The sequence below is a fragment of the Miniopterus natalensis genome, chromosome 14, assembly GCF_054644295.1.
Source record: "Miniopterus natalensis isolate mMinNat1 chromosome 14, mMinNat1.hap1, whole genome shotgun sequence".
In the NCBI taxonomy this organism is placed as follows: domain Eukaryota; kingdom Metazoa; phylum Chordata; class Mammalia; order Chiroptera; family Miniopteridae; genus Miniopterus; species Miniopterus natalensis.
Window position 1 is genome coordinate 20332008 of NC_142094.1, and position 13016 is coordinate 20345023.

General features: G+C 34.4%; 1 protein-coding gene across 2 annotated transcripts in view; it reads left to right on the forward strand.

Moving 5' to 3' along the window:
* P4HA1 (prolyl 4-hydroxylase subunit alpha 1) overlaps positions 1 to 13016 on the forward strand; it is a 60317-nt gene that overhangs the window by 28919 nt on the left and 18382 nt on the right. Inside the window, exons 6-9 of one of the 2 annotated variants that reach the window (XM_016224066.2) lie at positions 4701 to 4940; positions 6729 to 6925; positions 9588 to 9764; positions 11763 to 11833. In XM_016224066.2, coding sequence (XP_016079552.2) covers positions 4701 to 4940; positions 6729 to 6925; positions 9588 to 9764; positions 11763 to 11833 — 685 coding nt within the window. Of the gene's footprint in view, positions 1 to 4700; positions 4941 to 6728; positions 6926 to 9587; positions 9765 to 11762; positions 11834 to 12842; positions 12914 to 13016 lie in introns of both variants that reach the window. The other variant, XM_016224067.2, reaches the window with a different exon arrangement.

The following is a 13016-nucleotide window of genomic DNA, read 5'->3' on the forward strand; positions in this document are numbered from 1 at the left end:
TAATTTGAAAATAACAATTTCTATATTATTAATAACATTAAGAATATTGAATGCAGTTTATTCCTTCATACTTTTTTCCTTAGAATGTATTATACTAGATATAATCATAGTATTGTTTTAAAAACACAGGAAGTAATTTATTTATTTGTGTTCTTATGCCCTCAATGTATTATATAGTTGGGTTCATTTATTTCTGTATTTTTTTCTGATTTTTGGGGATTGTTCTCTATTTTTTTATTATTTTATATATTTATTTATTTTTGGTTACATATGTAGGAGTGAAATGGCTGGGTTGCATGGAAGGTGTATATTTAACTTTTAAGAAACTGCCAAATTATTATACCATTTTATATTCCTATCATCAGTGTATTAGAAGAGTTCTAGTTCATCCATATACTCGTTAACACTTGGTATATTCAGTACTTTTTAAAAAATTTATCTTTATTGTTGAAAGTATTACAGATGTCCCCCTTTTGTACCCCCACTGACCCCCTCTACCTGCTCCTGCCCCCTCCCCAGGCCTTCCGTCCACTATTGTCTGTGTCCATGGGCTATGCATATATGTATTTAAGTTCTTTGGTTAATCTCTTCCTGACCCCCCCCCCCCACCCTCTTCCCCATTCCCTCTGAAATACGATAATATGTTGAATGCTTCAATGTCTCTGAGTCTATTTTGTTTGTCAGTTTATTTTGTTCATTAGCTTCTTCTTAAAGACCCTTCAACATATCATGTAATGCTAGTCTGGTGGTGATAAACTCCTTTAGCTTTTTCTTATCTGTGAAGCTCTTTATCTGACCTTCAGTTCTAAATGATAGCTTTGCTGGGTAGAGTAATCTTGGTTGTAGGTCCTTGCTTTTCGTGAAGTTGAAAATTTCTTGCCACTTCCTTCTGGTCTGCAAAGTTTCTGTTGAGAAATCAGCTGACAGTCATATGAGTGCTCCCTTGTAGGTAGCTAACTGCTTTTCTCTTGATGCTTTTAAGATTCTCTCTTTGTCTTTATATATTTAGTGTTTTTAACCTCAGCCAATCTATTGTATGTGTAGTGGTATCACATTGTGATTTGTTGTTTTTTAATCCTTCACCCCAGGATATTTTTTCCATTGCTTTTCAGAGAATGAAAGGGGGGGTAGAGGGAGGGAGGGAGTAAGGGAGAGAGAGAGGGAGAGAGGGAGAGAGAGAAAGAGAAAGAAACATCAATGTGAGAGAAACATTAATCAGCTGCCTCCTGCACACCCCCTACTGGGGATTGAGCCCACACCCCAGGCATGTGCCCTTGACCAGGAATCGAACCAGCAACCTCCTGGTGCATGGGATGATGCCCAACCAACTAAGCCACACTGGCCAGGGCAATGAGAACTTTTAAGGTACATTTTCTTAGCAATTTTCAAATATACAATACAGTATTATTAACAATAATCACCATTCTGTACTAGGACTTAGAACTTATTTATTTAATAACTGAAAGATGTATCTTTTGTCTTTTGACCACCTTCTCCCATTTCTCTCATATTATTTGTAATTATGTAAAACTATATATTCTTTTAAATTTCAGACTATACTAATAAAATCCACTGACAATTCTCACTTTTATTTCTGTGCTCCTCAACCCGTTCCTTCCTTCTTCCTATATGTAATAACTACCATTCTATTTTTTTTCTATTGTTTCTTTTGGAAAATATAAGCAAATATATAGATATATATTCCTATTCCTCTCAACACAAACACAGCAGGTAACATGATAAATATTTTCTATACCTTGGTGTTATCACTTCATCATATATAGGAACCTGACTCATTTTCTTTTACAGCTGCATGTTACTCTGTTTTGTGGAGGTACCGTAAATAACCAGGTCCTTATTGATACACATCTGGTTTGTTTGCAGTCTTTTGATGTTCTAAAAATAATGCTGCCAGTAACCTTATGCAGATGTTATTTTGTATTTTTGCTAAGTGATCTTTGGGATATTTTTTTTTATAAGTGATGCCATTGAATCAAAAAGTAAATGCATGGGTAATTTTGTTATTATTGTCGCAGGTTCCTTCCTTAGTGGTGGTATCATTTTGCATTTTCACTAGCAATCAGTGAGAGTCCCTATTTCCCTACAGCAGCATCCAAAATGTTGTCAGACTTTGAGATTTTTGCCAATCTGATAGTTCACTTTAATTTAGTTTGGCTCATATGTATACCAATTTCTTTGTTTATAATCGTTTCTCGTACCTCAGACTTTTCTTTTAGAATTATTTTCCTCCTTGAAACGCATGCTTTAAGAATCCCCCACATGTACTTTGTTTGGTTTGGAATTCTTTGTACTTCCTAAATCAGAAGTTCCATGGGTTTTAATTCTGGAAAACTGTCCACCATTATTTCTTTAAATAGTGCCTCTCCCATATTCTCCCTATTGCCTTCTTGTGGAACTACACATAGACATAATTAGACCGCCTCACTTTTTCTTCCTTGCTTTTAAGTAGCCCTTCGTGTTTCTCTCTCCTCTCTGCTGCAGCCTGTGTCGTTAATCCCATGGTAATTTACTCAGCTCTCTCTCCTAGGTTTATTATTCTCTTTTTATGTTGTGTCTAACTTGCTATTTAACCTGACCAATAGGTTTTTATTTCATTGATTATATTTATCATTTCTGGAAGTTTTGTTTTTTTTCCTACTCAAATCTGACTGGTCTTTTTAGAGTATCTCATATGTTCGTATATTCTATTTTTTCTTTACTTAAACATTTTATTCATGGTTATTTTGTATCCTTAACCTGATAACACCAATATCTGAAGAACCTGGGGGAAGTCTAATATTGTTTTTGAATAATTTCTACTTATTTTGCTCATAGTAGCCGTTTTTCATCATGTGCTTTGTAATTGTGGAGTGTGTGCACTTCTTCAGTTGTGTGTGGGCATATTGCAAAACCCGAGGTGGTGTTTTTGTATGATAGACAGTAAGAATTGATGTCAGTTTTTTAAAATATGAACAGTTAGACTTCAAAATTTAAACTTCTATGCTTCAAAGTACACCATCAAGTAAGTGAAAAGACACTGGCATAAACCTCAAGAATAACCCTGGCTAGTATTGCTCAGTGGTTGGAGCAGTGGCCCACGCACCGCAGGGTTGAGAGTTTGATTCCCATTCAAGGGCATGTACCTGGTTGCAGGTTCAATCCTCGGCCCCAGTCATGGTGCTTATGATTGATGTGTCTCTCTCACATCAATGTTTCTCTCTCTCTCTACCCTTTTCACTCCCTCCGTCCCTTCCGCTTTCTCTAAAAATCAATGGAAAGAATATCCTTGGGTAAGGATTAACAATAAACAAACAAAAACATCAATAATAGTTGAAAGGAAGTGAAAAGAGAACCCACAAAGTGGGTAAATAATATTTGAAAATTATATGTCTTATAAGGAACTTGTATCTAGAATATGTAAAGAACTCTAACAATCAATAATAAAAAGACCAATAACCAAATTTTTAAATGGGCAAAGGATTTGAATATACAGCTTTCTAGAGATGATACACAAATGGACAATAAGCATGTGAAGAGATACTCAACATCATCTTTAGGGAAATACAAATCAAAACCACAGTGAAGCACTACTTCATACTCACCAGAATGGCTATAATAAAAAAGATAGACAATAACAGGTGTTAGAGAGGGTATGGAGAAATTGGAACCCCTGTACATTGCTGTTGGGGTTGTAAAAGGGGGTAGCCACTTTGAAAAATAGTTTGGCAGTTCCTGAAAATGTTAAGCATAGAATTGCCTTAGGATCCAGCAATTCTGCTGCTACATATATACTCAAGAGTAATGAAAACATTTGTGCACACAAAAACTTGTACGCCAGTGTTAATAGTATCATTAGTCATAAAAGCCAAAAAAGTGGAAACAACTCAAATGTCCCTCAACTGATAAACAAAATATAGTCTGTCCATACAGTGGATTATTTGGCAATAAAAAGGATGCTACAACATGGATGAACCTTGAAAACGTTATGCTGAGTTAAAAAGACCAGTCACAGAAGACCATACGTTTCATGATGTTATTTATATGAAATAACCAGAGTAGGCAAATCTATAGATACACAAAGTCGATTAGTGGTTGTCTAGGGCTGGGGAGAAAATGGGTAGTGACTGCTAATGGACACAGGGTTTCTTTTGGGGGTGATGAAAATGTTTTAAAATTAGATTTCGGTGATGGTTGCACAACTCTGTAAATATACTAAAAACTTTTGTTATTTTTTAAATGGGTGAACTTTATGGTCTGTAAATTACATATCATTAATGTTGTTGGAAAGGGAAGGAGGAGGAGAAGGGAAGGGAACCTGGTTTGCTTCTGTTCCTGCCCATCCATCTCTTGCCCAGATTGTTGGTTAGGAGGAAGCTAGGTATCTATCTCACATGGCGATTCCTGCTGTTAGAAAAGCGCACGCTTCAACTTAATTGATGTTTCATTTTGGTATGGTGGCTGGTATTTGAAGTCTTGGGATATCTAGGTCCCATGTCCCCTAGATTCTTGCCATGTTTCATTACCTTGTAAATTTTTTCTGTGTTTATAATTTTAAGATAATTCCTGCTTTTCCTCCCTCAGAGGATTGTTGTGAAGTTCAAATGAAAGTGAGATAGCACTTTGAAAGCTGTATAGTTCTAAATAAATACTGAGTAGTATTAAGAATCCTGAAGTTCTCTCTCTGTATTTTCTTTCCATAGGAGTCAAACACAAATCTTTTCTAACAGTTGAGGACTGTTTTGAGTTGGGCAAAGTGGCCTATACAGAAGCAGATTATTATCATACGGAACTGTGGATGGAGCAAGCACTCAGGCAGCTGGACGAAGGCGAGGTTTCTACCATCGATAAAGTCTCTGTCCTAGATTATTTGAGCTATGCGGTGTACCAGCAGGGAGACCTTGATAAAGCACTTTTGCTCACAAAGCAGCTGCTTGAGCTAGGTATGTGAATTTAGCATAATTCAGGTCGTAGATACATTGGTCATATATATATGACTCAATATCTCATATAGATTTGAACTTTTTATTTGTTAGAATTCAAGCACCTTGTTTGTCAGACATACTTGACCCTCTTTGTGATTAGCCTCTAAACAAATGGCAATGAATGTTTCTCACCTCGTAGTACTACAGCAGTGGCTGTGTTTCTCTGCTCTGTGCTTTTCAGGAATTTCAAAATTGGACCTAATCTGGCTAACTCAGTTAAAAATGTTTATTTACCATGTTGCTATATTAAATATTAACCAGTTTCCTTTGAAGAATGTTTTTGGTTATATGCATTTTACCTTCAAAAATAGTGATTTGAAATAGACTGAAAATGTATTTGATTGTTATATTCAAATGATAGAAAAATGTGGTATCTTATCAGGATTTTACCACTAGTATTTTAAATAGAGATGTAATGTTTCTCTAAATATGATCCAGGGACTGTGTGCATCAGAATTACTTGGATACTTATTAGAAATGAAAATTCCTTGATTTCCACCCCAGACCTACTAAATTAGAATCTCTGGAAGTGGAATTGTATGCTAATAAATTCAGGTGGCCTTTGGTATATAATGAAGCTTTACAACTTTTAAAAAATTAATTTTTTATGAATAGATAAATATCTATATGTCAGAAGAGTGAAGAAGTTCAAAAGGATTGGTCATCTGAAAGTGATTATTTGATAATTAGGTTATCTTTTAGTTGAATGAATAAATTAAGATATTAGTTCAAGTACCTTTTTTTCTCTTCAGTATTTTTAAGTGATTCCTCCCCCCCCCGACATAAAAAAAACTTTACTCATTGTAGGAAAGTTTTAAAAATAGAAAAATATATGGAAGAGTCATCCATGAGCCAGTCACCCAAAGATACCTACAAGCTTTTTTATTTCTTTGTACATGGCCCTTTCACACACACACTTCTCCTTCCTTTTACACAATTATACAATATGTATATCACTGCATATGTTGTGAGCAGTTTCCTAGAGACAAGAAATACTTTACAAATAAGGCTAGATTTCCTAAATACTCCAACTAATGTCACAAGTGAAGTTTCTACATACCGTTCTGCCTTTTTTTGTGTGTATGGTGGTTAGTTTTTCCCTTCTCCCGGATGGGTGGAGTAAGTCCTCTTTTCCCCGCCTGAAAGACAGCTAAAAATTATGACTAGCAATTCAGAGGTAATTAGTGGATTCTGGTTTATTTGAAAATTATATCTTTAGTTTCTCTTTTCTGTCTCATTTAGAACTTTGGGGCTAAAATCCACTTAGCCCTCAGAAGTAGGCTGTGTTCTGCATTTATAATTTATCTGTGGTAAAGGTTGCTTTTGAAGTTATACAGAGTCTTCCCCATGGTAATTACATTTCAGTCTCAGAAAAAATCTTTTCCATTGCTTAAAAGAATGAGAAATATTTAAAAAATTCATTTGACATCAAATTGATCATACATAGCCCTTTTGGCTAACTAGTAAGTTCTCAAAGTAGAAGCACTAATTGCTACTTTGAAGTAAATGGCTGCTCTGTCTCCAGAACTCTTTTTATATAGGGTGACTGTATGTCCTGCTTTATTGGGGCAGTGCTGGTTTACACCTGTTGCTTTGGCATAATAATTTTTCCTAGTCCTTTCTTTCACTCTCAAAGGCATACTGGTTTGGAATGTGAATTGTATGGCCCTCTATTTTATATTATTGTAATCTGATGTTTGAACAACTGTAAGCTTACTCGTGGACATGCTCTTTCTCTTCTAATAGATCCTGAACATCAGAGAGCTAATGGTAACTTAAAATATTTTGAGTATATAATGGCTAAAGAAAAAGATTCCAATAAGTCTGCTTCAGATGACCAATCTGATCAGAAAACCACACTGAAGAAAAAAGGGGCTGCTGTGGATTACCTGCCAGAGAGACAGAAGTACGAAATGCTGTGCCGTGGGGAGGGTATCAAAATGGTAAAGTGGAAAAGCCAATTGTGTGTGTGTGCGTGTGAATGTGTGCGTGTGTATGTGTCTGTACATAGTTCTAGAGAAAATAAAATTCTTTTGTATTTAAGTCTATGTGATAAAAATCAGAATTACTGCATAAAGGATTATAGGATGCTACACCACCTTAATATACGCCAACTGTTAGTAAAATAGCTTTAAAATAAAGCCTGTGACTCATACGCCATTTCATGCATTTTTGGTAATATGACCCTTTTCATAGATTAAAAGGTGAAGGATCAGATAATTTAAGGGAAGTGATAAAGTTTTTTCTTATATCTTTAAAAAAAAATGATTTTAGAGAGAAAGGAAGCGGGGGAAAGAGAGAGAGAGAAACATTGATTGTTTGCCTCCTGTACATGCCCCAGCTGGGGATCAAACCGCATCCTAGGCATGTGCCCTGACTGGGAATCAAACCCACAACCTTCTGGTGCACCAGACAATGCTCCAACCAGCTGAGCCACATTGGCCAGGGTTGCTTATATCTTAATGCAAGAGAGATTTCAGCAGTCTTGAGTGGAAATAATATACCATTCTAATCCATCCTATGCAACAGTGGATTCATCTATACAGTGATCTCCTGTGGTTTTGCTCCTAGTAAACCTTGACAGGATTGCTTAGGGAAATATTTGTCTATTTCAGCCTTTCAAGAGACTTTGGCATTAACTTCTATTCTTTAAAATACTAAAATGTGTCTATATATATATATATATATATATATATATATATATATATACACACATATATATATATATTCCTTTGTTTATTGTGTATCTATATTTATAGCTTAAAGTGCAGTGCTTTAGGACGGTGATAGAAGATGGGCCAAAAACAAAAGCATTCAGGTCTGGGAAGCATAGGTTTTTTGTTCACCCTCAGGACTCTTCAGAGCCTCTTTACATTAATGTGCATTATGGATATGGCCTACATTGCTTCCCAACATTAACCGATAACGGAACCCTCTTTTAAGGAATATCATGTGATACTAATTTTCAGTTGAACGTGGAAGGAAGTGAATTAGTGAATTTTTAAAGTAAGCATTTTTAAGTGTAAACATTTGAATACATAGTGTTTAACTTTTAATCTACTACTAATAAACTGAAGCTGGGCTTTCCAATGACTTTTTGATATTTGATGATTTACTGTTTTTTTGTTTGTTTTTTAAATATATCTTTATTGATTTCAGAGAGAGGAAAGGAGAGGGAGGGAGAGAGAGAGAGAGAAACATCAATGATGAGAGAGTCATTGATCGGCTGCAGCCCACAGCCCGGGCATGTGCCCTGACCGGGAATCGAACCCCGATCGCCTGGATCCTAGGTCGACGCTCAACCGCTGAGCCACGCCCGGCCGGGCAAGGATGATTTTCTGTTGACAGTATAACCTCTAACAGCAAATAAGTCAGTCATATCTATGTTATGTTGACACCTTTGAGTGTTTTAAGTTTATGGGGTCCTGGAAGAACAAGCCTACTTTTGCTTTGAGAGCTAATGAGTAAAGACAAGGATAATAGCAGTTAGATGCATAAAACATTTTTTAAAATTTCACATCTAAATATTTTAGTATCTTTTGAAGATAAGGGCTGTTGAAAAAACATCACACATACCATAATACCATTATCACACCTAAAAAAATTCACAATGGTTCCATAATATAAAATATCTAGCTGTGTTCAAATTTCTAATAGAGAGCATGTTTTTTATTGCTCTTAATAACTCTTAAAGAAGAGAGCAAAATAGAATTATAAATATAAAACATTAGCCTGCTAATTTGATGTGACACATGTTAGCCCTGCCCAAGATCAAAGGAGCATCCTTTTTCTCACAATAAACTCATCTCATTATTATGTAAAAAATTTATTTGATATAAAACTTTGGATTTTATTCTAGGTAAATAAAATACATGGAAAATAAACATGAACCATTATTTGTTCTAGTATGTTAACTAAGAACTAAAACAAAAACTAATATTCCTATTTCATATACGACATATGTGTTTAATCAAGAAAACAATCAGAGTGCAATAACTTTAGTTAATACAGGACATAGGTGATTGAAAGAAACATTTAGTTGCTTTGTTGACCGCTCTATTTTAAATTTTAAACATACACTAATAAAAATACCTGGCTTCTTTGTTTAATAACTTATTTTCTCTTGTATTTTCATCTTTTAAAAGAAAAATCCCTCCCCCCCTTTTTTTTTGCCTTAAGCATTTAACTGGGAGTTATTTAGAAAAGCCTGGTTAGGTTTTGTTTTTGTTTTTGTTTTTCCTTTTAGAAACTTTGTCTCTCTGAGTGTTTTCCAGTTACTTTGTGAAGTTTGGAGCAATGCTGATCATTTATTTTCATAAGTATTTTTTTCATATTTATAACACTTGAACTTTGTTTTGATGAGAGGAGGGCTAAAAGAGAAACGCTACCTTTTTTCTTATTTAAGGTCTACCATCTCTCTCCCAGAAAATAATCATTAATAAAATTTTTTAAGTCCTGAAGGTCCTGTTTGATGCAGAATATTTGCAGAGAACTGTTTTTGTGTGTGTTCTTCCACAGATAACTGTGTGTATACACGAGCATGATTATAGCATTAAAAATATTATTGCTCTAATATATTTATCATTTTTTTAACTTTATGTTTAGACTCCTCGGAGACAGAAGAAACTCTTCTGCCGCTACCACGATGGAAACAGGAATCCTAAATTTATTCTGGCTCCGGCCAAACAGGAGGACGAATGGGACAAGCCTCGAATTATTCGCTTCCATGATATTATTTCTGATGCAGAAATTGAAATTGTCAAAGATCTAGCAAAACCCAGGGTAAATAACTTTTTTCTTTTTTCTTTCTCCTCTATTTACTATACCTGTGTATCAATTTTTCTTTTGCAAGATTACAGAAATGATCATTGATATAGCAATAACCTCACAGTTTGAGGTATCGTTGCCACAACATAATGGAGTTGTTACCAGGTTTTCCTCAGTTTGTTATCAACACAACATATCTTGCAAATGTTTTTTTTTTAAATTAAATTTACTGGGGCAACATTGGTTGTTAACATTCTATATGGAAATAGGTTTTAAGCTCTTAATGATGAAAAGTATAGATGAGATTTTTATTTCACACATAACAAATTTGTTTCAGCATCTCCCTGAAAAAGTTTTCTTTGTACTTTGGAGCCCTTTAGCCTCAGACTAATCAAAGATCAACTTTTTCATTCTTCTGTATTTTTATCTGAAAAAATACTTGAAGTATTTTTTTTTATTCCCTTTTAGGCACATTATTACTAGAAAGATATAATTAGGCACAAGCATCATTCTGATTTCAAATGATAATATAGTCTCCTGACTTCAACCCACATAATTTACCTTAATAAGAAAAACAATTTAATGTAAATGCAGTCCTTTAAACTTAGTGTTTAGTGTACAAATTCTTTTGTGAGAATGTGAGAAACACTACCCTTTATGCTCTTACCTTTTTTTTACCATCAGCTCGTTTTTAAAACATTATCTTCTTCATAGTAAAATACAAACTGCCATTGCTTTCATAAAGAGATTGTTAAATAAACACTAGGCATATTTTTCCTCTTTTATTGCAGAAGAGTTGTCAAATTTATTCTTTATAGGTCCAGATAGTAAATATATTTTAGGCTTTGTGGGCCATACAGTCTGTTAAAACCACTCAACTCTGCTGTTGTAGTGCAAAAGCAGCCATAGAAAATACATAAATGAGTGTGGCTATATTCCAATAAGACTTTATTTCTAAAAGCAGGTGACAGCCTCAATTTGGCCCATGGCATCGTTTGCTGATCCTAGTAGTATCATAAAGGTTAAATTATCTGGATATTTGTACTGCAAAATGATCTTAAAGATATAATTTTTGTTGTTAAGTTTTACCACTTTTCCAAATTGCTACTTCTTTTTTTTAACCAAAGATTACATTTTAAATGGAAAGGGCAATCTAATAAATATGAGTTCTTTACAAGTGAATTCTTATAAATTTCTACTTATAATTACATTATATTCTATCATTCTCTTTTGGATTTTTATTTTAGTCCATTATTTGTGGTCAGTAAACTAAAGTATCTTGGTAGAATATTTATTAAGAGTTCATTTCAGCTTGGAGATTAAATCTTATGCCTCTAGGGATGGAGGCCAAAGTCTTCAAAAGGGATGCCTCAATTGTATTATTCTTTTTGATAACCTTAGAATCATCCTCCATTTAAGAAAAACTTTAAAATCATTATCGACTGTCATCTTTTTAAAACTGTTTTTGACATTTATGAGTTCTTTTCATTTGCATTGTGCTTGGTCCAAGATTATTTCACTGTATATGTGAAATATACGAGCAAATATCTTGAAGGAAGAAAACATTGACCTTGAAACAAATTTTAAACATTAACCTTTGCAAAACAGTATCACCACTAAAAAAACAATTAAAATCAAATGTTTGGAATGGGTCATTAATTGCAAATAGCCATTCTTATAACTATAAATTAGACTTCAAATTTTAGACATTTCCCTTTTCCTCACTGTCACATCCTCTAACCAGTGAAAGAAATTTATTTTTTAATCTCTTTTCTTTGTGTACCCCTATTCATGCAAAACGAAACAAATTTTTAAAAAAATAACTTAAAAAAAAAACAAAAAACCTGAAATAACCACTGGCTTTCAGAGCTCAACCCAAGGTGATTGGAAGTCTATGGAGTTATTTTCTCTTTTCAGCTTCCATTGTAAAAAACCCAGAATTCTGACTGGTTGAGTAAATGTGATTCATTTTTTTGTTTTGTAATGCAAGTATTTTGATGGTTGGCTTCACAGCTGAGGCGAGCCACCATTTCAAACCCAATAACAGGAGACTTGGAGACGGTACATTACAGAATTAGCAAAAGGTAAGAGATGTGTATGCTGCATATTTTGATCTCTAATGAGTGTTTTGTACACCCTACAGGAATTATTCATTTAAAGGAAGTAGGTCATTGCAGTCTCCAGCTCAAGTCACCGCCTGTTTAGATACGCATGGAAAACTGCTTTGTGTTTCACAGGTCTTTCTCTTTAACTAGAAGTTCTGTTTTTAATCTTTAATTGGTTTTTTATTTTTAGGGAATTAGTAGGCTTTGCATTTCTGTTCCGATCAGGAATGAAATATCCAGAAAATGGCTTGTTACTTTTTTCTTTTTTCCTTTTGTTGCCAAAGTGGGGAAAAAAGAAAAAGCAGCCTGGAAGTAGTCTGTCTCTGTGCTGCTCTCACATTCATAAATGCTGCCTGAATTCACACCGTCCTCCCTGGTGATGGTATTGGCATTTGCTCATACATCTTTCAAATACCGTTGTCATTTTGGAGTAATCTGTATTCCTCCTGTTGGAGTTTTTATTTTTAAAAATTTGCTGATTTAAAAGTTGGCAATGGAAAGAACAGAGTTATTTTTCTGATCGGTCTTCCAACTGCTATTACTTATGAATTTAGTTGCCTTTTACTTTGCCAGAGAGACTTAACAGTTTTGTCTGGGTGAGAGTTTTAAAAAATGAATTTAAAGATACTACTAACTATTCTTTTGTCATAATATTTAAAGAACATTGAACTTCTAGATTTAAGAAAGTTCCTGTGAAACCCAGCGCTGTAAATCATCTACATACAGTTTCAAATAATTTTTTTTTAAAAAAAGTGAAAGGACAATAAATCGACAACAAAATTTGTTGACTCGTTTTCTCTTGATTTGGAAGTGGCTTTTCTAATTGCCACCTGTCTAAATGTTTTTGCTGATTTGAAACCATTACCTACCATCCAGACCAATCTGAACCCTTCCAATCACCTGTGGCTTGGCAAAACAAAACAAACAAACAAAAGCCCAAAATTGCCTGCTACGTGAGTAAGTCCTTGTCCTTTCTCTTTTTTTGTAGCTGAGCCGAGCTACAGTACATGACCCTGAGACTGGAAAATTGACCACAGCACAGTACAGAGTATCTAAGAGGTAAGGGAGTAATGGAGAGAATTTTAGTCATATTTGGATCATTTTCTTTACTGAGAATCTAATTTTCATAAAACCCATGATATGGTTTTAGAGACATAGGCTG